The 26,186-nt window shown below is 40.8% G+C and overlaps 1 protein-coding gene across 5 annotated transcripts in view; it reads right to left on the reverse strand.

The window, feature by feature from the left end:
• Nucleotides 1-255: 255 nt before the first annotated feature.
• The window catches only part of CKAP5 (cytoskeleton associated protein 5), a 95,494-nt gene continuing 69,563 nt past the window's right edge, over nucleotides 256-26,186 (reverse strand). For all 5 annotated transcript variants that reach the window (XM_084776675.1, XM_084776679.1, XM_084776678.1 and 2 more), the window contains exons 28-44: nucleotides 25,658-25,783; nucleotides 22,103-22,252; nucleotides 21,121-21,324; nucleotides 20,804-20,939; nucleotides 20,192-20,385; nucleotides 17,397-17,569; nucleotides 15,742-15,915; nucleotides 15,031-15,151; nucleotides 10,039-10,218; nucleotides 8,742-8,929; nucleotides 7,756-7,831; nucleotides 4,562-4,750; nucleotides 4,342-4,479; nucleotides 3,692-3,775; nucleotides 3,101-3,260; nucleotides 1,120-1,274; nucleotides 256-956 (exon numbers count right to left, since the gene is read on the reverse strand). In XM_084776675.1, coding sequence (XP_084632801.1) covers nucleotides 714-956; nucleotides 1,120-1,274; nucleotides 3,101-3,260; nucleotides 3,692-3,775; nucleotides 4,342-4,479; nucleotides 4,562-4,750; nucleotides 7,756-7,831; nucleotides 8,742-8,929; nucleotides 10,039-10,218; nucleotides 15,031-15,151; nucleotides 15,742-15,915; nucleotides 17,397-17,569; nucleotides 20,192-20,385; nucleotides 20,804-20,939; nucleotides 21,121-21,324; nucleotides 22,103-22,252; nucleotides 25,658-25,783 — 2,691 coding nt within the window. In that variant the 3' untranslated portion in view covers nucleotides 256-713. The remainder of the gene's footprint in view (nucleotides 957-1,119; nucleotides 1,275-3,100; nucleotides 3,261-3,691; nucleotides 3,776-4,341; nucleotides 4,480-4,561; nucleotides 4,751-7,755; nucleotides 7,832-8,741; nucleotides 8,930-10,038; nucleotides 10,219-15,030; nucleotides 15,152-15,741; nucleotides 15,916-17,396; nucleotides 17,570-20,191; nucleotides 20,386-20,803; nucleotides 20,940-21,120; nucleotides 21,325-22,102; nucleotides 22,253-25,657; nucleotides 25,784-26,186) is intronic.

Here is a 26,186-nt window from a genome sequence, read left to right on the forward strand (position 1 = left end):
GGGAGGTCAGGAACCAAGACCCCAAAACAAGGAGGGCGGAGCTTTCTCTGCTCCTGGTCTGCATGTGGATGGCGGGCCAGCAAGTCTCTCCTGTGCCAATGGAGCTAAGACCCAGGCTGTGAATTAAGAAAAGGTAGACCTCAGCAGGCTGTAACAAATCCTCCTCTGCCTGGGCTCAATACCCAGATTTCCTTAAACAGGTGACAGACTACAGTTGCCTAGCACTCCCAGACATGGAGCATCTTGGGAAATGGGTATAGTTAATGCAAACTTTATTTATAAAAGACTCTTAAATTAGTTGTCTCATGCCATGCATTCATACAGAATACAGTGTCCCTTCAGGGCTACAGGAGAAGAGCTCACAACTCAAAAGGAACTATTAAAAGAGTTTCTAATGGCTGAAAGCTAGGAAAAATTAGGACAATTTTACAAATAAGCCATTAAAACAAAACAAAAGGATATGGAACCTACTCTGAGCTGAGGGAGCAGCTGTTTAGAAGTCTGTACACTAACCTACCCAGTCAGTCTTCTAGAGGCAGCACTGATGAGAGAAGCAGAGCATGGGCAGACTTGCCAGCCCTGCTCTTCCTTCCCCATCTGCAGTCTGATACATACAACCAGTTTGTGTACATGAGGCCTGCAGTGGCCACTTCACACTATAGGACTCCTAGATTAGTAAACTAAAGCTGTAAGAGTGCTGAGGATGGGCAGCTTCATTTGCGACTGCTCTTTATTCTCTCCAGTCTCTTTTTCAAGTCATCTATGTTAGTTGTGGAGGAGGAGGAGGTCATGGTTCCTGCAGAGTGGGTCTGGTTGGAATCCAGGTCTGAGTGCTGGTGCTGCTCTCGGGACTCCCGTAGCTGTGAGAGTTTGCTATGGAGCATGTCTGTGGAAGAGGCAACTGGAGGAATTGCTGGTTTGCAGAGCAAAGAGGTCAGTGGAGGTCGGTCTTCTTGCTATTGAGAGAAGCAGAGAGACACTGCCTAAGTTCAGGGGAAGCAGCCAAGATGAAACTCTGCAGCAAGGTATAACAAAGTCAGGCCACTTTGCCAGGGGCCAGCCTGTCCTCAACCTGCTTGTCACTGCTCTCCATCCCCACAAAAAAGAAAGGAACAATACCTTTGTGTTGTCAAGACCACACCGCTGTCGGAGAATTTTTAGCCTTTCCAGATAGACAGATGGTCCCACTTCTTCTCCATTTGTGTTACCACCTATAGAGGACACTGTGCTTGTCGGGGTGGGCACACAAGTGACCTCCATCTGAGGGGAGATGCCTACAGAGAAAAATGAAAGCAGCAGATGCAGATATCCATGTACCCCAACTTCTAGACTGCAATGATCAATCTGCTACCAAAAACAACCCATCATTTCTAGAACTCAGTGGCACAGCATAGTTTATACGTTTATTATAACTAAGTCCCTAGCAATAACAATTTTTTTTTTTTTTGAGACAGAGATTGTCTGTGTAACAGCACCAGCTGTCCTGGGGACAGTAATATTTCCGTCTGAATTTAGGATAGTATTTATTTTAATCATCCCTAAAATAACTGAAGAGTGCCAACTTTTTTCTAGGCCAACAAAACAGATAAAAAGCCACCTCAGGCTTTTTCTTCCTTCTGACAGGGTTTCATGTAACTCAGGATGGTCTCTGAGCAGGCAAGGATGACCATGAACTTCTGATCTTCCTAAGATTATAGGCATGTATTACCATGCCCAGTTAATGGGTGCTTGGGATTGAATCCAATTCTTTGCACATATTAGGCAAGCACTCTACAAACTGAAGTACACTGTTAATACCTCCCATGTGGATTTTGGATTTTAGCTGAGAGTGACAGACAGAAAACAAATTAACAGATACTGTATCATATACGTTAGATATGGGAAATGTACTGGGTGTGGAGACATACCCCTTTAATCTCAGCACCCAGAAACAGGCAAGCAGATTTTTGTTTTTTGTTTTTTGAGTCAGGGTTTCTCTATGTTATCTTGGCTGTCCTGGAGTTGCTTTGGAGACCAGGCTGGCCTCAAACTCACAGCGATCACCTGCCTCTGTCTCCCAAGTGCTGGGATTAAAAGCGTACCACGCCTGTCTCAGGCAGATCTTTGTTTAGAGGCTAGCTTGAGCTACATATAGTAAGTTCCGCGCTGGGGGGGTGGGGGGGGGGGAGGAGGCTATTTGGCAGGGTGAAGAATAGGCTCACAGCCAGGAGCCTGCCATGTGGGTGCTGGGAATTGAACTCAGGACCTTTGGAAGAGCGGTCAGTGCTCTTAACCTCTGAGCCATCTCTCCAGCCCAGCCTTGTAAGTTTTAACATCTCACTGAGATCATAGTAGGTGAGCAAGATCTCAACAGGGCCAAAGAATTAGCCAATAGGCCCTCTTAGAACCAACAGCACTAATGCAAGGGCTAGAAATATAACAGTAGTAGAGTGAATATGCAGCACACAAAAAGCCCTGGCTTCAATTCCCACATAAAAAACAACATAATGACAAAGTAAGTGAAAAAGCCCTAAGGCAAGCGTCAGTGGTGGGGGATAGGGCAGGGCTGGAGAGCAGTAGATGAGGTCCTAGAAGTAGCAGGGGATCAGATAACACAAGAGGTTTTTGCCTTCTGGAAAATAGCTGGCAAATCCTTCTGATGCTCTTTGTGGAAATGTGCACAGGAAGTGAAGGTGGAAGTAGGGAGAGCCAACAGGAAGGCATTCTGTGCAGTTCAGTAAGAGAAAACACCTGTTTCCCACCAAGGAGGCAGAATGTTGGTAAGGAGAGATGTGAGCCAATCCTGCACACGTTTGTAGGTAAAGCCAAAGGGTTTACTGATGGGAAGATAAGACCAACAGCTTTTTTTCTTTTTTGAGACAGGGTTTCTATGTGTTTGGACTTGCTTTGTAGACCAGGCAGGCTTTAAACTCAGAGATCCTCCTGCCTCAGCCTCCCAAGTGCTAGGATTAAAGATGTGTGCCACCACACCTCTGATGCAAGATCAACAGCTTTAGTTCTCACCAAATTAAGATAAAGCTGGTATCTACAAGAATGCCAATGGAGTAGGTGGCTGGCAACTACTTTAGTCTATTTCTGGAACTGTAACAGGAAACCACACCTGTGGAAGTGGGAATGCGGCCTTTGCCTTCCCTCTCCATCTCAATCACCCGAAGGCCTCTCTCAACATAACTCTGAAAGAATTGCGAGGAATTTTTCAGAAATGGTTCAATGTCAGCATCTGAATACTTCTTCTTATATTCATATAACTCTGCTAGGCCCTGGTAAAAGAGAAAAAGGGAAAAGGTGGGGATGGGTGTAAGTTAGTGTTCCTTCTCCACAAAGCAGACCAGCACCTATTTGATTTGAGCCCCTCCATTCCCCCTTCTTTCCTCCTCTCCTCCCTCCACTCCTCCCTTCAAGATTTCCATAGCAAGGTCTTGTTATGTAAGTGTGACTGGCCCAGAACTACCTATACAGATCAGAATGGCCTCAAGCTTATAGCAATCTTTCTGTCTCAGTGCCCTGAGTGCTGAGAGTACAACTGTGTACCACAACACCTGCCTTTTTGTTTCTTTGTGCTTTGTTGAGACCGTCTCACTATGTGTGTAGTTCAGTCTAGTCTCAAACTTGCAACCTTCTATTTCAGCCTTCCAAGTGCCGTACATAACTGCTATATGCCACTGGCCCAACCTCAGGCTTTCATTCTCACCTCCTTAGTGTTCTCTTTAGAGCCAATCTTCTTAAAAATCTCAGCTAAGAAATCATTTACTTTGGCTTTTGATGATTTTTCATCCTAATAAATTGAAAAACACAAAGGACTGGTTACAGGTGAATTATTATTATTATTATTATTATTATTATTATTATTATTATTATTTGTTGTTGTTGTTGTTGTTGTTGCTATTTTGAGATAGGGTTTCTCTTTGTAACAGCCCTGGCTGTCCTGGACTCGAACTCACAGAGATCCGTACAATTGAATTATTAATTAGAAACAAATGAGAAGATGAATATTAACAGAAGATATTTTGCAATATAGGCCTTACTGATATGTTCTGCTGGTACAGGAAGCCCACAGCTGAAAAGCTCACTGCAGCAATACTAGCATTCTGATTATGAGTGCCTCCAGCCTGAGGATTTCACCTCAACTTTGAGGACAAGCTGGCTCATTTCTCTTCAGTTAAGCAGAGCTCACAGTGGCCTTACCTAGTGATCAATCAATACTTTGGGCACAAACACAGAACTCTTGGGTATTAAAAAAAAAAAAGTGTTTAAAAATAGGCAGAAATGGCTATAGCAGTAAACCAAGAGATTGATCACTAAAATCCCTAAGACTTCCCCCTTAGAATTCAGGCCACTCACTATTCGAGAAGCTCCCTTTTCTGTTTCCTTATCAGACTTGCTCCCAGTCTGGTCCATACTATGCTTCATCATCCGACAGAGGTGGGCCTCCAGTTCAGACTCATTCTTATTGTCAATCATTGTAAGGTGGTCTAGGATCTAAAGGAGACAAGCACACTCAAATGCCAGCAATGATCCTTCCATGAAATTCACTCAGAGACCAATTGCTGTTCTCACTCACCTTAGGTCCTTTTAATTTACATAAGGTATGTAGAAGAGTCTTTAAAGTCCTTATAGGAAATTCACTTTTACATTGCTTCAGTTTTTCTTTGGGAAAGACTTTCATGAAAATATGGATGTCCAGAAGAATTCTGTCTAGGTTAATGCTGTTGATGGTATCAGGCAATAGTCGGACCATTCTCCATAGACACTATTAAAATAAGAAACAAGGGGGTAGAGAGATGGCTCAGCAGTCAAGAGCACCAGTGGCTGCAGCTGGGTGGTAACCGTGGTGTTGTAGTCTTTAATCCAGCACTCAGGAGGCAGAGGCGAATTCAGAGGTGAGTTCTAAGCCAGCCTGGTCTATAAAGCAAATTCTAAGACAGCCAGGGCTGTTACACAGAGAAATCCTATCTCGAAAAACAAACAAAACAGAAAAAAAGCACTGCCTGCTCTTCTAGAACACTCAGGTTCAATTTCCAGCACCCACATAGCAGCTTAGAGTTCCAGAGGATCCAACACTTTACACAGACAAAGGCAAAACAGAAAGCACATAAAATTAAATAAACTATTTAAAAAAAAAGGAACAAAAGGAATAACTGAAAATAAGGATTATTTATCACCATTTTTCTAAATTCAAGGCTCTTTTTTATGTGTGTGTGTGTTTTCTATGTGTATACTGATTTATTATGTATGTTGAGACCAGAGACGGACACAGGGTATATTCCTCTATTACTTTCTATTATCAGACAGTTTCTCGGTTAACATAGACCTTGCTGATTCAGCTGGGCTGGCTGGCTAGCAAGTCCCAGGGATCCTCCTCTCATGCTGCTGCCTCCCCAGTCTTGGATCACAAGCATGTATCTCCTCACCCAGCTTGTGTAAGTGCCAGAGATCAAGACTCCTGTCTTCACTCTAATACAGCAAGCACTTGCAGACTGAGCTCTCAGTACTCTGTTTGAGATAAGGTTTCATTATATAGCCTTATTGACCTCAAACTCAATTCTCCTGCCTCAGCCTCCTACATATTGGGGTTACAGGCATGTAAGAGATATAAATATGGGTTGACATCTTCAAGTTTGGCTGCTAAAACTTAACAATGTTTTACCATTTCAACTATGTCTCTTCAACCATGCTCCTCACTGAAGTGTGAAACATCATGCCAGTAACCATCTGGCCTGAGTCGCTACTTTTCACTCCCACTCCCCCAAGGCAAGGACATTTTTATTTTTACTACCCCCCCCCCAAGCTAGTCTTTCTATGTGTAGTCTTAGCTTTCCGGGAACTTGCTCTGCAGACCAGGCTGTTGTCGAACTCACTGAGATCCACCTGCCTCTGCCTCCTGAGTGCTGGGATATTTTTTTATAAAAAGATTTATTTATTTATTATTATGTATACAGAGCACTGCCTGCATGTACACCTGCAGGCCAGAGGAGGATATCAGATCACATTATAGATGGTTGTGAGCCACCATATGGTTGCTGGGAATTGTTAGTGCTCTTAACTGCTGAGCCATCTCTCCAGCCCCCTGAGTGCTGGGATTAAAGGTGTGTGCCACCACTGCCAGGTGAGACAAGAAGGACATTTTAAATATTAAAAACAACCACCCACCCACCCACTTAAATTCTGTCTTGGTTTCCTTAGTACCTGAGAATAGAGTAACTAGTTCAGACTGCTTAACCAAATCTAATCTAAGGAAGCAAAATATATCACTATAGTACTATGTTATACTGATGTCCATTTGAAGAGTTCCACAGAAGGCTAATTATAAGGCTATACATACTTCTCCCTCAAAATGAAATATGCCTAATCAAACTTCTTGCCTTCTGTGGCATAAACTTACTATGTATCTGAGGCTGGTACTTCTGTTTCACTTTCCAAGTGCTGGGATTACAGGTCTAAGTCATTGTGACAAATTGCTCTTCTTGTTTGTTAAGATTTTTAGGAGAATCCAGGCGTAGTGGTACACAACTTTAATCCCAGCACTAGGAGGCAGAAGCAGGTAGATCTCTATGAGTTCCAGGCCAGCCAGGGCTACACAGTAAGAGCTCATCTTGAAACAAAACAAAATACACAAGACACATTACATTAATGGGGCTGGAGAGATGGCACAGTGGCTAAGAATACTTATTCTTTAGGCTCCAGCACACACATGGTAGCTGGGATTAAAGGCATGCACCTCCACCACCTGGCCAGTCATGTTTCATCACAGCAATATAACTCTAAGAAAAGGGTTTCACCATGTAGTCCTGGTTGATCCACAACTTGCTTTGTAGATCAGGCTGGCCTCAAACTATCTCAAGTGCTGAGATTAAAGGGGAGCACCAGCACACCTGACTCAAACTTTCTTAAAATAGTGTTTACCTATTTATTTGGTGTGTGTGTGAGCAATCATGTGGAGGTCAGAGAACAACAACCTGTGCCTTTTAGTTCTTTTCTCCCACCATGTAGGTTCCAGGAATCAAGCTTGGCAACAAGCATTTTCACCTTAAGAGCTCTCTCAATCTACTGTTGTTTTCTATGTTTTGAGATGAGGTCTCATATAACTGTTACTTGCCTCAAAGAAACAATATCCCAAGATATTAGAATGAAAGGTATAAAACATGGCATGTAGACTAACACCAAGAAATGTTAGGCTTGAATTTAGTGGTAGGTTAGAGTAAGAAAAAAATTAAAGCCCAATTATTTTTATACACACACACACACACACACACACACACACACACACACACACACACACACACACACGTATTTTTGAGACAGCCTCATTGGGCCAATCACAATGAACTGTGTATCTCAGGCTGGTCTTGACTCCTATCTTCCTGCCTGAGCTTCCTGTATTCTGGAATTACAATTGTTATCATGCCTGGCTTACCAGTTGTATTTTCTAGCTGTACTTTGGCTGATTTGAATCAATGTTGTAATTCAAATTTCTTTTCCTCTACATTAAAAAAAAGTCATTATAGCTGCACTGAGTGGGGCAGGTGAGGGGGAGGGTGGCAGCAGCAGCAGCAGCAGAGCACGCCTTTAATTCCAGCACTCTGGAGGCAGAAGGAAGTGGATCTCTGAGTTCGAGGCTGGCATGGTCTACAGAGCAAGTTCCAGGACAGTCAGGGCTACACAGAGAAACTGTCTTGAAAACAACCCGTCCTCCTAAAAAGTGATTATATCTTTGAAAGAAAAAAAAAAAAAAGAAAGAAATTATTTCAACTTTACCTTCATAACAAGCTCTGAGAATTTGGGAGAACTAGCTGTTGCTAGCAGGCTGTCCTGAAGTAATACAAGCAGGGCACTGGAAGAACAAATGACATTAATACATTTTAGAATCTTCATTCTACTTTCTTTCCTGATCTTTTCGAGACAGGGTTTCTCTGTGTAGCCTTGGCTGTCCTAGGCGCACTTTGTAGACCAGGCTGGCCTTGAGCTCACAGCGATCCACCTGCCTCTGCCTCCCAAGTGCTGAGATTAAAGGTAAATCTTCATTCTTAAAATCACTAACTGAAGTTTGATGGTTCTCTATCCATCTAGTAAGCAATTTATAATCATGATAATTATTAAAAATAAAAGTCAACCATTAAAGTTTTATTATTTAAAAATTGTTTAAGCTTGTCACTCTTTTCTTACTGCCATTATTAGCTAAGAGACAAATGTAACGCTATAGATATAAACCAGTATATTTTACTGTCCTATTCCAGAAAATTCATGACATTGTTACTAGTTTTAGCCTGAAATACATCTGATTCACTTAGAAGAGAGTAATAAATCATCTTACTGGGTGAACTTGAAATTTACAGCTGACCTAGTGATTCTGATCCTCCTGCCTCCACCCGAGAGGAATGCTTCTACGTACTAGTATCGCAGGAGAGTGAAACTATGCTGGTGGTTGTAAGTGCTGGGAGCAAACCCAGGACTCTGTGCATGCTAGGCAAGCTCTCTACTAACCAAGCTACACCTTCAACCCTGACTACTTGATTTTGTCGTTGTTGGTTTTTTTTTGAGACAGGGTTTCTCTGTGTAGCCCTGTGTCCTGGACTCACTTTGTAGACCAGGTTGGCCTTGAACTCACAGAGATCTGTCTGTCTCTGCCTCCTCTGCCTCCTAAGTGTTGGGATTAAAGACATGTGCCATCACCACTCGGCAACTATCTGCCTTCCATGTGTAGACAAATCAGAGGCCATCCCAAGCTTTATTGATGAGCGTACCTGAGGATATTGGTTTGGTCTGATTTCTCCAAAACCTTCACCACCAAGAGGTTCACAGAACGAATCACCTGTTGGCCTTCCTCTAGATCTTCAATCCGAGAATCCAGCATTAAAGTGATCAGGCCATGCATCAGGTCTTTCAGCACTCCAGTGGAAGCTTCCCGGGCCAGGCTTTCTATCTGAAATAGCTATCCAGTTCTAACTGTGTCAGGGAGGTTAAAACTCAATATGCGGGACAAAGAAGAAAAACACAGTTGGTGTATTCTAGTCAATACTCAGCTACATATATTGACATAGGCCTTACTGTTTGGCCTAGGTGACCAATACTTTAGACTTCAAAGTGCTGGTATTACATGCTTGAACCAACAAACCTGGCACAATCATATTGCATTTAAAACTTTAGAGTATTAGAAAAGGAAGGAAGGAGGGAGAAAGAAAGAAAGAAAGAAAGAAGAAAGAAAAGAAATACAACTATCACATTTCAGTAATAGCCAGAATTGGTATACTTCTTTTCTGTTTTTTGATGCACAGGTATCTGTAAAAAGCCAAATAGAACCTGCTTTGCCTCTAGAAGAAACTGGCAGGAAACAGAACCCTGGAAGAACTAAGCATTCTATTTTCTATCTTAACTGTGGACTGTTGAGAAAGTTCTGAATGAAGGAAATCTTGAGTAAATGTGTGCTGCTGATATGGTCCATATCAAGGACCCTAGCCTCAGCGCCATGAGAGAGGCAAAGCCATCTCTGTGTAAGATACAGAAAGAAATGGTAAAGCCTTCTTCAGGAGTTCAAGAGTATGTGATGATAGTGTGTGCAGAAAATGCCTTTGATAGCCCCCCTCAACCATGGTCATGGCCTAAAGACTACTTCCCTATAGAGACTGCTCCTACAGAGATTAGCCAAACCCATTTCCTTTACCCAGCCATATAACATAACCCTGTCTTCTTGTTTATCAGTATGTAATAACCCTGGTTCTCCCTGTTCAATTTATATAATAAATATGATGAGCTTCTGGGATGCTGAGGTTTCCCATCGGAAAGTCCAGACCACCCAATCCCAGCTTTTCTGGGGTTCTATTTCTGTCTTTTCTTCATTCCCTTTTCCACTCCAGCTGTGCTGGATGACACACCTGACAATTAGGTAGATTTCAATGCAAAAGTCAATAACTGGTCATGTGATTCATGGGTAATTCTACCAAATGACATAGATCTCACTTGAACATCAGCATTGACTCTGGCTTCAGAACCTGGGTGGTTGATAGATCTAAGAAAAACTCCACGTCTGTAGAAATGTCTTACCGAAATCATGTTGCCAATGATACAGCTATACAACTTGATGATTTCATCCTTGTCCAACTTCTCATCTGCCATGTGTGTACTGTAGATGAGTCTTAGCTGCATGAATGTTGCTATCAGAAACTGATCAATGTGGCCAGACATAGCTTCAGCTTTGTCTTCCTGCCTCAGGACCTCATCAATCTGATAACAAAAATTCCAAGCTGTAGTTTCCAAGCTTTATGAGTGGTAGAAAGACATTAAGATATTTTCTATAGGAAAATTCATTAGCAACGCACTTATTTTAACTAAAAAATTTTTTAATAACTTTAAAAATAACTATTCTTAGGAATTCAATCATTCCATATATATTTACTGAATAAGACAGTATTAAGTGAATTAGTTGGAGACTGTATTCTAAAAGGCTGGACCGTTTAGTTAAGGGAATAATCTCTATGCTTAAATGTTCAATTTATTAAAAAGAATACTTAAAAAAAAACTTTTTATATAGCATTACTATTAAACCTTCCATTAAAAAAAAAAGGAGGGGGCATGTTGATTCAGGCCTGTAATCCTAGCACTCCACGAGGCAGAGGCAGGTGGATATCTGCAAATTTGAGGCCAGCCAAGGATACACAGAAAAAACCCTGTCTAAAAAAAAAGAAAAAAAGGAGTGGCACAGACCTATCATATTAACACTTTGAAGGCTGAGAAAACAGAAAGATTTTATATTTGAGTTCAGCCAAGGCTACACAGCCAAGTATCAGGACATCCTGGGCTACAGAGCGAGAAATTGCCTTCAAACAAGCAAAAACAACAAAACCCAAAACAAACAAACGAACCAACACATACACACATAGAATTCAGTGGTACAGCATTTCCTACTGAGTTTAAGGCCTTAGGGTTTGATCCACAGTATTGTCAAACAAAAAATTTAAAGATAATACAATTTCAACAACAAAAAGAAAAAAGTAACAAGCAAAAGACCCCCATTTTCCAGATGAAGCTCAGAAAGCTCAGATTATTTATTCAGTCTAACTCAAAAACTCAGTTTTCTCATGTCCAATGTTTTCCCTACTTTAGTACATTGGTTGCTGTGATGGTAAAATGCTCTGTAAGAAAAAAAAATCTCTTATGCACTAATATAAAAGTATCTTCCGAGGGCCTTGTGTATACTAGGCTTATAAAGCAGATTTTTATAATTGTATAAATAATGCTGAGACATTATATATATCTTAGTCTTCAGTAAACTTCATTTTCAGCAGGACTGCCATGCTGACAACTCCATTGGGACACCATTTATATACACTGTTCACTTATATGAACAGTGCTTCCTGTTGTTGGCCTTACTCTCATTTATCTCTTCATGTATGTTTATTTCATAAACACAATCTTTAGTGGGGCAGCTTAATGTTTCCATATACATACCATAAAAAACACTGCCTTTTCATGGAGGATCATTTTCCCATTTTCTCTAAATTAACTTAACATTACTATGTAGACATAAGCCAAGTATAATAGTACACAGCTGTAATCCCAGCACTTGGGAGGCAGAGGCAGGTAGATCTCTCTGAGTTCGAGGCCAGCATTGTCCCAGGAAGACTAGGACAGCCAAGGCTACATGAGAAACCCTGTCTCAAAAAACCAAAAAGCAAAACAAAACAAAAATCGCCCCCAAATGTAGACATATGTTCTTTTATATTTATAGTATCATAATCTTATTTTTATATAAATATTACATGAATAATTATAGTATATCTACTCTCAAGGCTTTGGGGGGAACCCATTTACTACATAAAGACTATATGTATTTTTCTGTACCTAGTTTTCTTTTTCTTTTCTTTTCTTTTTTTTTTTGAGTTAGAGCCTCACTATGTAGTTCTGGCTGTTCTTGAACTCTGTATGTAGACCAGACTGGCCTTGAACTCACACAGATCTACCTATCTATACGTCCAAGTGTTAGAATTAAGGGCATCTGTAACTATGCTTTGCATGTTAAAAAAAAAAAAGAGACTTATTTTTATTGATGTGCATTGGTGTTTTGCTAGCATGTGTATCTGTGTGAGGGTGTTGGATCCCTTAGAACTGGAATTACGGACAGTTATGACTGCTAGAAATTGGACCAGATCTTCTGGAAGAGCAGCCAGTGCTCTTAACTGCTGAGCCACCTCTCCAGGCCTGCCATCTAACTTTCTAAATCATTGGAAAATTATGAAAACCTCTAAAGTCAAAGAACAACTCTATTTTTGGAAGCATTATAAGGATCTGGAGAGATATCTGGCTTAGCAATTAAGAGAGCACTTGCCACCAAACACAGTGGTGCACGCTGTAATCCCAGTGTCAGCGAAGGCAGAGGCAGGAAGATCTCTGAGAATTCAAAGCCAGCCTGGTCTACAATGTGAGTCCAGGTCAGCCAACACTACACAGAGAAACCCAGTCTCAACAAACCAAGAGAACACTTGCTGTTCCTGCAGAGGACTGGAATTTGGTTTCCAGCACTCTCATGGAACTTCACAACTGTCTCTAACTCCAGTTCCAAGGAATCTAATGCCCTCTTGTGGATTCTGTAGGTACCAAACATACATGCAGGCCAAATACTCATAAAAGAAAAAATAATAACCAAAGCCAAAAACCTTACAGTAGTATTTCTCAACCTTCCTGATGTGATGACCCTTTATTACAGGCTTGTATTATCATGTGGTGATCCAAATTATTGTGTTGCTACTTCATAAATATAATTTTGCCACTGTTTTTTTTACATTATTGTAATAAAAATAGCATAACAGCTTATGCATTTACCAAAAATTTCAATCATTCCTTTACTGATGACTCTATGGTGCTTATAGTTTAGCCATTTATCTACTATATGTTACAATAAACAAATTAAAACCTTTGAGTATTATATCCTTATGTGTTTTCATTTCATTTCTTTTAAGATTTATTTATTTATTAAGTATACAGTGTTCTGCCCGCTTGTGTGCCTACAAGCCAGATCAGGGCATCAGATCTCATTATAGATGGTTGAGAGCCACCATGTGTTTGCTGGGAATTGAACTCACGACCTCTGGAAAAACAAATAGTATTCTTAACCTCTGAGCCATCTCTCCAGCCCCATGCTTTCATTTCTAAGAAAGAGAAGATTCTCATTTCTTTCTTTTCATCTTTTTTTTTTTTTTAAAGTTTTTTAGAGACAGGGTTTCTCTGTGTACTAGCCCTGGCTGTCCTTTGAACTCAGTGATCCACCTGCCTCTACCTCCTTGAGTGCTGGGATTAAAGGCGTGACCTATAGTGTCTGGCTTGTTTTCTTTTAGTAGAGACTGAATTTAGGGGCTTCTACATGCTAAGCATGCATTCTTCCAATGAGCCATACTTCCAGTCCTTATAGCACTTTAAAAAAGCACTAACGTGGCCTGGAGAGATGGCTCAGAGGTTAGAGCACTGACTGCTCTTCCAGAGGTCCTGAGTTCAGTTCCCAGCAACCACATGGTGGCTCACAACCATCTATAATGTGATCTGATGCTCTCTTCTGGCATGTAGGTGTACATGTAGGCAGAGCATCATATAAAAAATCAAACAACAACAACAAAACTTTAAAAAATCCCAGTACTCAAGACACAGAGATATTCAGAGAAATCCACCTGCCTCTGCGCGCTTGTTTTTCCTCCTTTCCTTTTTTCCTCTCTCTTCCTTCTTTTGATTAGACAGATTGCCGGGCTGGCGGCAAACATGTAGTCAAGAATAACCCTGGACATCTGATCCTTTTGCCTCCACCTACTGAGTGCTAGGATTACAGTGTGGGAAAGATTAAGCTTTGTCACAGGTGGAAGCAATCTTGGCGGACTTTACCCTTGGGGCACACCATGAATACCTTGTGACAGACTGTTTGGAGCCTTCCTGGGCTTGGAATTCAGAAGCCCACTTGGGAACCCCACCTTGGCTATTGTTTTCCTAATTGACCCTTGAAGGGAGAAGGAGACCGCCCTTTGCATGTGAATAAGAAGGTGGGGGAAAAAAAAAACCCTACAGGTTGAGAGGAGGAGAGCGCGCGGAGAGAGAACAAATGGACTGGACCAGCTCGAGGGACTGAGACACCTAAGGACCTGTCCAGTGGAACGGATACCGGAAGGTTCACTCTTCTGTCCCTTTAACCTTTTTTTCCTTCTTGTGTATGCTAGTTGGGTTGTACAATAAAGTTTAATTGTTAATAAACAGAGCCAACATGACAGGTATACATGACCATCATCAGTTTACACAGAACAGAAAATAAATGTCTCCTTTCTGTTACTCTGAGTCTATAGCATTCTAACTACAAAGTGAGGATCATCATAGGAACCACTTGGCGGGAGAACTAACTCTCAAAGTTGTCCTCTCAACTTCTGCACATGCGCTGTAACTCTCTGAATCTTCTCAAATTTTAGACTGCTGTGATTTTGATTAGAAATATAACAACAGTGGTGGTGCATGCCTTTAATCCCAGTGCTTGGGAGGCTAAAAGAAATACACTTAATTTATGTACTAGATAACTGGCATCTTTAATTCTGAATCATATAAACATTTTAAGTATATAAAATACATACATATGTATGTATATATATATTTCTCTCTCTCTCTCTCTCTCTCTCCCTCACTCTTTTGGTTTTTCAAGACAGGGTTTCTCTGTCAGTCATCCTGGCTGTCTGGAACTCATACTGTATGTAGATAAGTCTTGCCTCAAACTCAGAGATCCACCTGTCTCTACTTCGAGAGTGCTGGGATTAAAGGTATGTGCCACCATTGCCTGCTTCAACAGTGTATTTTTAAATGTCACACTTTTTAATTCTTTATGGAAAGGTCTGCTATATATCCTATATTTGTTTTATTAACATCATTGTTGATAGTTTAATTTTCAATTTTTGAAAGGCATTTTTTTTATCTGAATGAATGAACTACTGTTACTACACTAGTGTGCAATACATTATCCTTACAAGTCTCTACATAGATCAACTGAATCACTACTATGGGAAGTGTTCCCATTACCTGTGTCAGAGCTTGGATACTTGTGTTGATGTCACCACTGGCTACTTGGGAGATAATGAAATTGATTGTGGATGCTGTATTACTATGCATGTCATCAAAATGTGGAGAGACAGCCCGGATCCTAGACAGCAGATTAGAAGGAAAAATTCAATATGGATTACAAGACATTTTAATGAGTGAGAATAACATAATTCTCTACTAGAACTAGGTTTTAGTAAAGATGTCACTGTCAGGTAGGTAGTAATCAATTCTAGGAAGGTTGTTTTGTTTTTTTGTTTTTGTCTTTTTCTGAGACAGGGTTTCTCTGTGTAATCTTGGCTGTTCTGTACTCAGTTTCTAGAACTCACAGAGATCCACCTGCTTCTGCCTCCTGAGTGCTGGGATTACAGGCGTGCACCATTACGCCTGGCTCAATTCTAGGAAGTTTTTTGTTTTTTGTTTTTTAAAAATATTTTTATTTAATTTTTAAATTTATGTGCATTGGTGTGAGGGTGTCAGATCGTGGAGTTACAGACAGTTGTGAGCTGCCATGTGGGTGCTGGGAATTGAACCCGGGACCTTTGGAAGAGCAGACGGTGCTCTTAACCACTGAGCCAACTCTCCAGCCCCAATTCTAGGAAGTTTTAACTATACTTCCACAGTGGGCTCTTTTGAGGTACATACTCTAATGATCATGAACTGTTTGTATTTAAATGAAAAGGCTGAACTTACTTAGGTTCAGGAATAAGGACGGGTTCAAAAATGTCATCAAGTTTGTGCTGAACAAGTTCTGGCATTTCACAACGAACTGTCCCATTGTCATTCTCAATCTCATCTAAATCCAGTTGGAATTCTCGGCGAACCATCTGGGCTGCTTCAGGATGCCCACTCATGCTTCGAGCTTGACTAAAGGAAGCAAAAAGAGGCTCCTGAACTAAGAGAGACTTCTTGACACAAAGATAGTATCACATTGCTAGCTGCCTCAAAGCTTCAAGACAGATGTTCAACTTCTGGTTTCAGCTCCTCTGAAGAATGTTAGCTCTTGAGTGTAAGAAGGTGCCTAAAGTAACAACACTGGTTGAGGATTAGACAAGAGAGCAGGTAACTTTAATTTGAGCTTAGATAAATGGCTAAATGTATTATATCTAGCTTTAAAAAGATGACAATTTTGTACTCCTAGTCCACTTAGAGGAGAAAATACTTACGATTCAAAACATACTACCATGAGCCAAAGTGTTAATAATAATGTAGACTGGGTGCTCCCTATCCTCTCTATAAAATTAATCAATATTTATGTTCTAATCATAGGCATCTTATAAAGTTTACAGTACTTTTTATACTTTGAAAAATAGTCATTACTTTTAAAAGAAGTCAGTCTTGATAGGACAGGGCCAGTGTTATATAGTTATGCAAAATTTCCAAACTCAAATTGGTTAAAATTATACTTGTGGTACACACAGCCACAAAAGAGTGCTGTCTAGTTTAGAAGGTATTATTTTGAGTTCCTTAAGCCAATTCTGGGATGCATGCATCTTATTTAGCCTTATCTCAAGAATAGGAAACTGGGGACTGGAGAGATGGCTGAGAGGTTAAGAGCACTGACTGCTCTTCCAAAGGCCCTGAGTTCAATTCCCAGTAACCACATGGTGGCTCACAACCATTTATAATATGATCTGATGCCCTCTTCTGGCCTGCAGGTGTACTGCAGACAGACCATTGTATACATAATAAAATAATAAAAACTAAATAAATCTTAAAAAAAAAAAATTAGGAAACTGGGTCTGGTGTGTGTGGTGGTGCACATCTTTAATCCTAGCACTCTGGGAAGCAGAGGCCGTTGGATCTCTGATTCAAGGCCAACCTGGTCTACATGGTGAGTGCCAAGACAGCCAAGACTACATAAAGAGACCCTGTTTCAATAATGATAACAACAACAACAACGATAAATAAAACAATAAAACCAAAAACCAGGAACACAACCAAATATAAAGAAGACTTTCATGGGAAGCCTGTTATTTATGGCCACCCTCTGCTACCTTGTTATAAAAGCTAGTCACTCTCCAGAGGGGATGAATCCACGTCAGAAGTTAGAAAGATATAAGAGCCCTGCTAATGAAAAATTAGCAGGCAGTACTTACATCCTATAAGTGCGATACATAATTCTGTCCACGGAAAAGCAGTGAAAGAAGGCACAAGACCATTTAGAAGTGGTTTTGAGACAAAGACAATGAAGAATGAAAGGATTAAACATTTGGTTATAAGACATTAACCCAGACATTGTCATGCATGATAATGACACAACTCAAGATTATGTTACAGGACAAGCTCTGAGCACACAAAGCTAAGTCCACAGATATGCTAGGAGACAACTATCTATATTTACATACTTAAGTTTAGAGGACATGTCCTCAGCTGGTCCCTTGCGTAGCATGTTGGCATTGGAGTTTATATTCTGTGTGCGCTGAGGTTTCTCTTCAGCTTGTTTCATTGGTGCAGCAGAGGGTCTCTTTGCTGACCGCTTTATCCTCTCCTCAAGCATGCTCATGTCCTTTTCAGAAAGCTGTAATTATTCAAACTATTAGCACACTCACTCATTTACTAAAATAGAAATCCTAATTGGACAACTCCAGAATTATCCACTGTAAGCCTGTGTGTGTGTAATCATTTTACACTCAAGAACTAACATTCTAAGCCAGGCATGGTAACACACGCTTTTAATCCCAGCACTTGGGAGGCAGAGGCAGGTGGATTGCTGTGAATTCGAGGTTAGCCTGGTCTACAAAGGGAGTCCAAGACAGCCAAGGCAGCACAGATAGAAACCCTGTCTCAAAAAAATAAAACAAAACAAAACATAAAGCTTTTAATTTTATTTTATGTGCATTGGTATGTGGGTGTAAGAGCCATTGGAACTAGAATTACAACAGTTGTGAGCTGCCATGTGGGTGCTGGGAATCGAACCCAGGTCCTCTGGATGAACAGCCAATGCTCATAACTATTGAGCCATTTCTCCAGCCCCAAAACTCTGTCTTAAAAAAAAAAATTAACCACTGCTAGATCTGTTATTTTAATGCAGGAGGATGGCAACTTCAAGGACAGTCTCAGCAACTCAGTTAGACTTATATACAATTTTTAAAGAGGACCAAGAATAAAACTGACGGAGTACTTACCTAAATGTACAAGACTTTGAGTTTATGCCTCGGTAAAATACCACCCCCCCACACACCTATTTTCACACAGGAAAAAAATAGAAGCTATTAAGTTAGAACAAATTTACTTTCAAATCTCTACATTAGGAGGCTGTTACTCTTGTAAAGGACTTGTACCCAAATGGTGGCCCAAAATTATAACTCCAATATTTTACTTGTTTTTTAAAAATTTTCTAGATAAGGTTTCTCTCTGTGTAGCCCCAGCTGTCCTGGAAGTCACTCTGTATACCAGGCTGGCCTTAAACTAATATAGCGATCCACCTGCCTCTGCATCTTGAGTGCTAGGATTAAAAGCATGTGTCACCACGGCTCAGCTTTAAAAAAAAAAAAAAAGAAAGAAAGAAACAAACAAACAAAAAACAGGGTTCCTTTGTGTAACAGCCCTTGCTGTCCTGGAACCCAGAGATCCTCCTGCTTTTGCCTCTTGAGTGCACCACTAGGCCCAGCTATAACTCCAGTTCTAGAGTCTCCATGCCCAATTCTGGCCTCTGTAGCCTCCAGGCACATATATATACATGCAAGCAAAACACTCATTCATAAAAAACCAAACAAATCTTAAAACAAAAAACCAACCTACTACATTATTTCTAAAAAGTGCTTCTTCGCATTTCTGTATTTATTTGTATGTGTGCGCTCACACAAGCACTACAGCACTCATATAGAAGCTATAGAATTTAGCCAGGCACAGTGGCCCAAGCCTGTCATCCCAGCATTCGGGAGGCAGAGGCAGGCACAACTCTGCGAGTTCAAGGCCAGCCTGGTCTACAGAGCTAGTCCAGGACAGCCAGGATACAGAGAGAAACCCTGGCTTGGAAAATAAAAAAAGGTTTTAGAACTCCTGGGAGTCGACTCTTTCCTTTCATCACGTGAGTTTTCCAGGTATTCAGGCTTGGTTGCAAAACAACTTTACCCACTGAATTATCTTGCAAGCCTTCAAATCATTCTATTATTAAGTCAACTACTATTAATATCTGCATATTAATATGAGAGAAAAGGATACAAAAGTAAACATTAATGATCATAATCAAAAGCTAAAAACTTAGGGCTGTGATGATGGTTCAGTTGGTAGTATGCTTGTCTAGCAAAGTTTGACACACAGCACTGAATAAAATTGGACACAGTTGCACACACTAGTAATTCTTTTCTTTTAAAAGATTTACAGGCCGGCTTGGTGGTGCACGCCTTTAATTCCAGCACTCGGGAGGCAGAGGCAGGTGGATCGCTGTGAGTTTGAGGCCAGCCTGGTCTACAAAGTGAGTCTAGGGCAGCCAAGGCTACACAGAGAAACCCTGTCTCAAAAAAAAAAAAAAAAAACCAAAAAAACCAAAAAACCAAAAAACATACAAACAACAACAAAAAACCCAAAAAACCACACATACACAAAAAGATTTATTTATTACATATACAGTGTTCTGCCTGCATGTATGCCTGCAGACCAGAAGAAGGCACCAGATCCCATTATAGATGGTCATGAGCCATGTGGGTGCTGGTAATTGAGCTCAGGACCTCTGGAAGAGCAGACAGTGCTCTTAACCACTGAGCCATCTCTCCAGCCCCATACTAGTAATTCTAAGACTCAGGACATAGGGGTAGAATCAGCAGTTTAAGGTCTCAGGCTAGGCATGGTGCCTTAAGAACCAGAGCAGGCCGCTATAAGTAAATAAATTAATTAAAAAAAAAAAGATTTCTTGATTCAAAAATAGCTCCCCCCCACCCCCGACAGGGTTTCTCTGGAACTCACTTTGTAGACCAGGTTGTTAGGCCTCTAACTCACAAAGATCTGCCTGCCCTGTCTCCTAAGTGCTGGGATCAAAGGTGTGCACCACCACCATCTATCTTGGCTCTAATATCATAAGTGAACAGGTGTAAGTTTAGTAAATGATTAAACTAGGGTCAAGTTGAGGTGTCAGGAAACCAAGAAATCTAGAATTCTTTTCACAACATGCTGACAAGACATAGAGAAATCTGTCACTCACATTTCCAATCAGTTTGAACACCTGGTCTCCATGCACGTTGTACACTGTTACGATGGTGTTGAGGGCAGCATTCCGTACAGCATTGTCTCGGTCTCCTATGTGAATAGCTATCTCCTTTAAGGCTTTTCCTGGGGTTGGCTGACAAACATTCATACCATAGGACTCAATTAGGCAACCTAGCTCTTCCAGGCACTCTATTGGGGAAGAAAGACTAAATTAATGAAAGCTAAAATCATTTAGTATAGAGGCTTCCACAATTTTTCTACGGCACACATGAAATACTAAAATCTTATTCTGGCTCTTTCTAGATTTTTTTTCTTTTTACACTGTTATACACCAACAAAACAATGGTGTTGTAAGTGTTCATGACAGAGTATGACTGTGAGTCAGATGGCCCCTGTGCACTTGATTTTGTCACCAGGGTGGTACTGAGTGGTGCCTGTATCACCTGATACGATGGCTCCACCAATGTGCAACTCATCATTCTCACAGTTTGAATAAGAAAGTTGGAATCAACTACACAGAGACTGAAGAAATTTCATTTCTCATTTATAAATGACTTGTTGAAAATCATTTGGGCAAAGACTCACACTTAACTATACTTTGCTTTACCTGCTCTCTGCTTAGAGTTTTTGGACTTGGTCCCTTCCATGATGAAGGGGAACATCTTGCTAGCTGGGTAGACAAGGCACATCCGATTCAGGATGGCACGGACATCTTTACGAATGACATCCTTTGGTTCTCCAACCTGGTCAACAAGAAATTATAGAGACCTTTTTCTGAGTGTAATGGTGATCTCAAATATTACTTGAAAGGATCTTGAAGGTGAGTGAAAGGAGGTACCATCATGGCATAAATGAGAGAATAGACATGTGGGAACCAAGGTTAGCTCAGAACTCAAGTAGCCTCCCAGAAGGAGAGCACATTACCTTGAGGATGAGATAGGGGATAAAGGAAGATGCTTCATTCTCAGTAAGATGGTACTCCTCCTCACTCAGCAGGGTGAAGAGCAATTTTAAATACTCCAGTGCTTTCATTAGGACGCTTGTATTGGTGTCAAAAAACCGCAGGGTAAGCCATTTTAAGATAAGATCCAGGCAACCGATAACACCTTCTTTTTCACTCTCCAAGTGCTTCAAATAAAAATAAAACCCCCACAGGTATATAATTACTAGGTACATTAAAAAAAATTATTTATTTTTATGTGCACTGACATACATGCAGGCAAAACACCAATCAGTGCACGGTTGTGAGCTGCCATGTGTGTGCTGGGAATTGAGCCCGGACAGCCAGTGCTCTTAACCAACTGCTGAGACATCTATCTCTCTAGCCCTAGGTACATATTTCTTTTCTTTTCTTTCTTTTTTTTTTTTTTTTTGGTTTTTCGAGACAGGGTCTCTCTGTGTTAGCTTTGGCTGCCCTGGACTCTCTTTGACCAGGCTGGCCTCAAACTTACAGCAATCCACCTGCCTTTGCCTCCTGAGTGCTGGGATTAAATGTGTGCGCCACCACTGCCTGACCATATTTCTTTTCTTTTTCTTCTTTCTTTCTTTCTTTCTTTTTTTTTTTTTTTATTGGCTTTCATGAGAGAGGTTTCTCTGTGTAGCCTTGGCTGTCCTGGACTCACTTTGTAGTACAGGCTGGTCTTCAACTCACAGCGATCCAGGTACATATTTCTTAAATTGTACTGGTGACCAAAGTAACATTTAAGATTTTTAAACCTTCAATAGGATAACCAAAATACACCACCATTTATTATACTATTATTTATACTATCAAGTGAGATAGCTCTACAGAGAACATGGTGTATTCTACTTCTTCCTCAAGGCAATCAAACTTGTGACTACTTCACAGCACTCAATATTTTCATATTTCTGAGACAGACAGATATTTATTTATTTGAAGACTTACATCAACCATGACAGCCAGAGCTTTATTGTGATGCTGAAAGTCTGAGTGAAACATTTCATCTTGTAACCATTTAGCCACACAGCTAGACATCTGAGTCTTCAGCTGTTCAATATACTCATCACGTGGAGTAGTAAAATTCCACTTTAGCACCTGAGAGGGAAAAATTGAAAGTCAATGAGTGCAAACAGTTCAACTAAAACAAAGTTGAGATTCACCTGGTATAGTTCAAGGACCCAACTTAATAAGAAACCTTTTTGCTCTTTATCTTTTTTTTTTTTAAGACAGGGCTTCTCTGTTTAGCCTTGGCTGTCCTGGATTCGCTTTTTTTTTTTCTTTTGAGACAGGGTCCTGCCATTTAGTACTGACTGTCCTGGTACTGAATATGGAAAGCAGGCTGGCCTTGAATAGATAGTAAACTTCCAGTCTAGTCCAATTTTTTTGTTTTTTAAGCTTTCTTTTCTTTTACTCTTTATTTTTGTGTATGGGTGTTTTGAGTGATGTATATATCTGTGTACCACATTCATGCCTGGTGCCTTTTGGACGTCAGAAGTGAGCACTGGATTCCTTGGAGCTAGAGTTACAGGCACAGTTGTAAACTATCCTGTAGGTACTGCAAATCAAATCACAGTTCTCTGGGCTTCACTTCAAGCTTGACTTCAGTTCAATCCCTGGGACCCATCTAATGAGAGGAAAGAACTGACTCCTACAAGTGCATGCCTTTGGTCTCAGGAGGCAGGTAGTCTGGCCTACACAGTAAGCTCCAGGACAGCCAGAGCTATGTGGAGAGACCTTGTCTCAAACAGAAGAAAAAACAAAGAGACATAAGAAAGTAATTTTGTTTGTTTTTCGAGACAAGGTTTCTTTGTGTAGCTTTGGCTGTCCTGGACTCCGTTAGTAGGCCAGGCTGGCCCCAAACTCATAGCAATCCACCTGTCTGCCTCCTGAGTGCTGGGATTAAAGGCATGCACCACCATGCCCAGCAACAGGTAATTTTTAAAAGTTCTGCCAGTGTGGTGGTAGAAGGCATGTAGATCTAGCCTGATGTACATAGCTAGTTCTAGGGCTATTTTGAGAATCTGTCTCAAAAAAATGAGAAGTCAGGCCCACAACCGTCTATAATGAGATCTGGTGCCCTCTTCTGGCCTGCAGGCATACATGCAGGCAAAACACTGTATACATAATAGATAAATAAATCAATCTTTTAAAAAAAATATATATGTATATATATAATAAAATGTCTACCATGTTCAGGGCATGTCTACCAGGGCATAGTACATACTAGACAAGTAATTTACAACGGAACTGTATTTTTAGCTCCTCAAAACAACTGAATCAGCTACATATATGGTTGTTACCAAACTTGAGTTTTGTATATTACAAGAATTAAAACAGCAGCCCATTACTATGTCCAGTTGATGATAACCAATGAGTACTATTTTTTTATGTATAAAAATATTAAAGGACTATTAAATCTATTTAGAGAAGAAATAGGCAATTAGTTCTCTTCTTTCTCTTTCTAAGAATTTCTTTTTCTTTCTTTTTTTTTTTTTTTTTGAGACAGGGTCTCTTTGTGTAGCCTTGGCTGTTCTGGTCTCGCTTTGTAGACCAGGCTGGCCTCAAACTCACATTGATCTGCCTGCCTCTGCCTCCTGAGTGCTGGGATTAAAGGTGTGCGCCACCACACCCGGCTAGAATTACTTTTCTCTGACCTACACAGTAGCCACTGCCTCCTCCTTTTTTTTGAGAAGGGGTTTTCTCTGTGTAGCCCTGTCTTGGACTCACTTTGTAGACAGGCTAGCCTCAAACTCAGAGATCCGCCTGCCTCTTCCTCCCGGGTGCTGGGATTAAAGGCATACATACCATACCCAATGGTAGAAACCCATTTAATACCAGTGCTCATGAGGCAGAGACAGGAGAATCTCTGCGTTTGAGGCCAGACTAGTCTACATAGTGAGTTCCAGAAAGCTAGGGCTACGGAGACCTTGGGAAGAAAAAAGAAGAAAGGAAGGGAGGGAGGGAGGAAGAAACAAACCACCACCAACAACCAAAAAATATCACAACAACAAAAAAAAACCTAAGATTTCTCTGTGTAGCCCTGGCTATCCTAGATTCACTTTATAGACCAGGCTGGCCTCAAACTCACAGAGATCCACCTGCCTCTGCTGGGATTACAGGTGTGCAACCACCACATCTAGCCCCAAAAGGATTTTTTGTGGTTGTTTTTTGACTCTGTTTTATCTCTGGCTGTCCTGGAACTCACTCTGTAGACCAGGCTGGCCTTGAACTCAAGAGATCCACCTGCCTCTGCCTTCCAAGTGCTGGGAGTAAAGGCGTGCACCACCACCCAGCTGAATTATTTTTCTTTTAAAGCAGTCTTAGAGAAAGAATAAGATAATTTATAAGGAAAAGATTCAATTAATTATTAGTTACAACTTGATCTTAAAACTTAGAATTTTGTGCCGGTCGTGGTGGCTCACGCCTTTAATCCCAGCACTCGGGAGGCAGAGGCAGGCGGATCGCTGTGAGTTCGAGGCCAGCCTGATGCACAAAGCAAGTCAAGGACAGCCAAGGCTACACAGAGAAACCCTATCTCAAAAAAACCAAAAACCAAACCAAACCAAACCAAAACAAAAACAACAACAACAAAACCCCAAAAAACTTAGAATTTTGCTACTTTAGAGTCTTCAGTGTTAGGATTATAGGCATGTGCTACCAAGTGCCTATGGAAAAAAAAAGAAAAAGAAAAAAAAGAGTAACTTTTTTTTTTTCTTTTTCAAGACAGCATCTCAGTATACATTGTTGCAGGATATTTGATCCCACTGGAGCCCAAGATTGTGAACTGTAAAAACCTGTTTGTAGTTGTGGAGGGGCTCAGCCCTAGCACACAACTTTTATCTAAGAGCTTCCTGTTAATTATAAACAAGTGGTTATGGTCTGGCTCAGCCCTAGTACACACCTTTAATCCAAGAGCTTTCTGTACACAGGATTAAATAAAGTTAACCCTAGCTAAGGAGGTAAATCAAGAAACCAGCTGAAGGGATTAAATAGAAAAGAAGGACACAGAGAGAAGGTTATTTAAGACAGTGCAGAAGAAAGAGCTAGGAAGACCAGCTAGATGCTTTCTCTGCCTCTCTGAGCTAGTAGGTTTTCACTCCGATATCTGACCAGAGTCTTTACTGGTAAAATTGAACTGATTTGGATTTTTTTTTTCTCCTCTGAGACAGACTTTCTCTGTATAGCTTTGGCTGTCCTGCACTCGCTTTGTAGACCAGGCTAGCTTCAAACTCACACCAATTTGCCTGCCTCTGCCATCCCGAGTGCTGGGATTAAAGGTGTGCACCACCACGCCTGGCTATGATTGGGATTTTTATTCTTTAAAACAACAACATATCCCTAGCTGGCCTCAAACTCAGAGGCCTGAATTCAGATTCAGAGATCTGCCTGCCTCTGTAGAGATTAAAGGTGTATGCCACCCTCCCAGCCTAAAAAACTTTTGTTATTAACAAAATAAAAATAAATAAGCAAAAATCCCAAAGATTCTTATTGCTTCCTTACCTTTAGTCCTTTCTCATCTTTCATCCTTTGCTCCTTTCCATTTGGAACAACAATAAAAATAGGCCCAGATTTGTCATCATCTTCCTTTAAGGCGGTTTTGATTGGCACTTTCTTCCCTTGTGCACTCTACAATCAGAGTTAAGAGAATTTGATTAGGTAGGGCACTTTTTTCCCCCCGAGACAGGGTCTCTCTGTGTAGCCTTGGCTGTCCTGGACTCACTTTGTAGACCAGGCTGGCCTCGAACTCACAGTGTTCGGATTAAAGGTGTGTGCCACCATGCCCAGCCCTGGTAGGGCATTTCTGATGACTATGTGCTGCTGCCTAGCAAAAGAGGATTAATCAGAGAAATCATTGTACATTATATCCCATATAAAAGAAAATGATGAGTACAGAATCTTACATGTAATGTTTTTGAAGGAGACAAAGTCCTGCTATGTAGACCAGATTCAACTTGCAATTCTCCTGCCTCTTTAGACCTTGATTACCTATGTGTACTATAAATGATTTAAATTATATTATGTGACTCTC

The sequence above is a fragment of the Acomys minous genome, assembly GCF_964271855.1.
Source record: "Acomys minous genome assembly, chromosome: 3".
Taxonomy (NCBI): Eukaryota; Metazoa; Chordata; class Mammalia; order Rodentia; family Muridae; genus Acomys; species Acomys minous.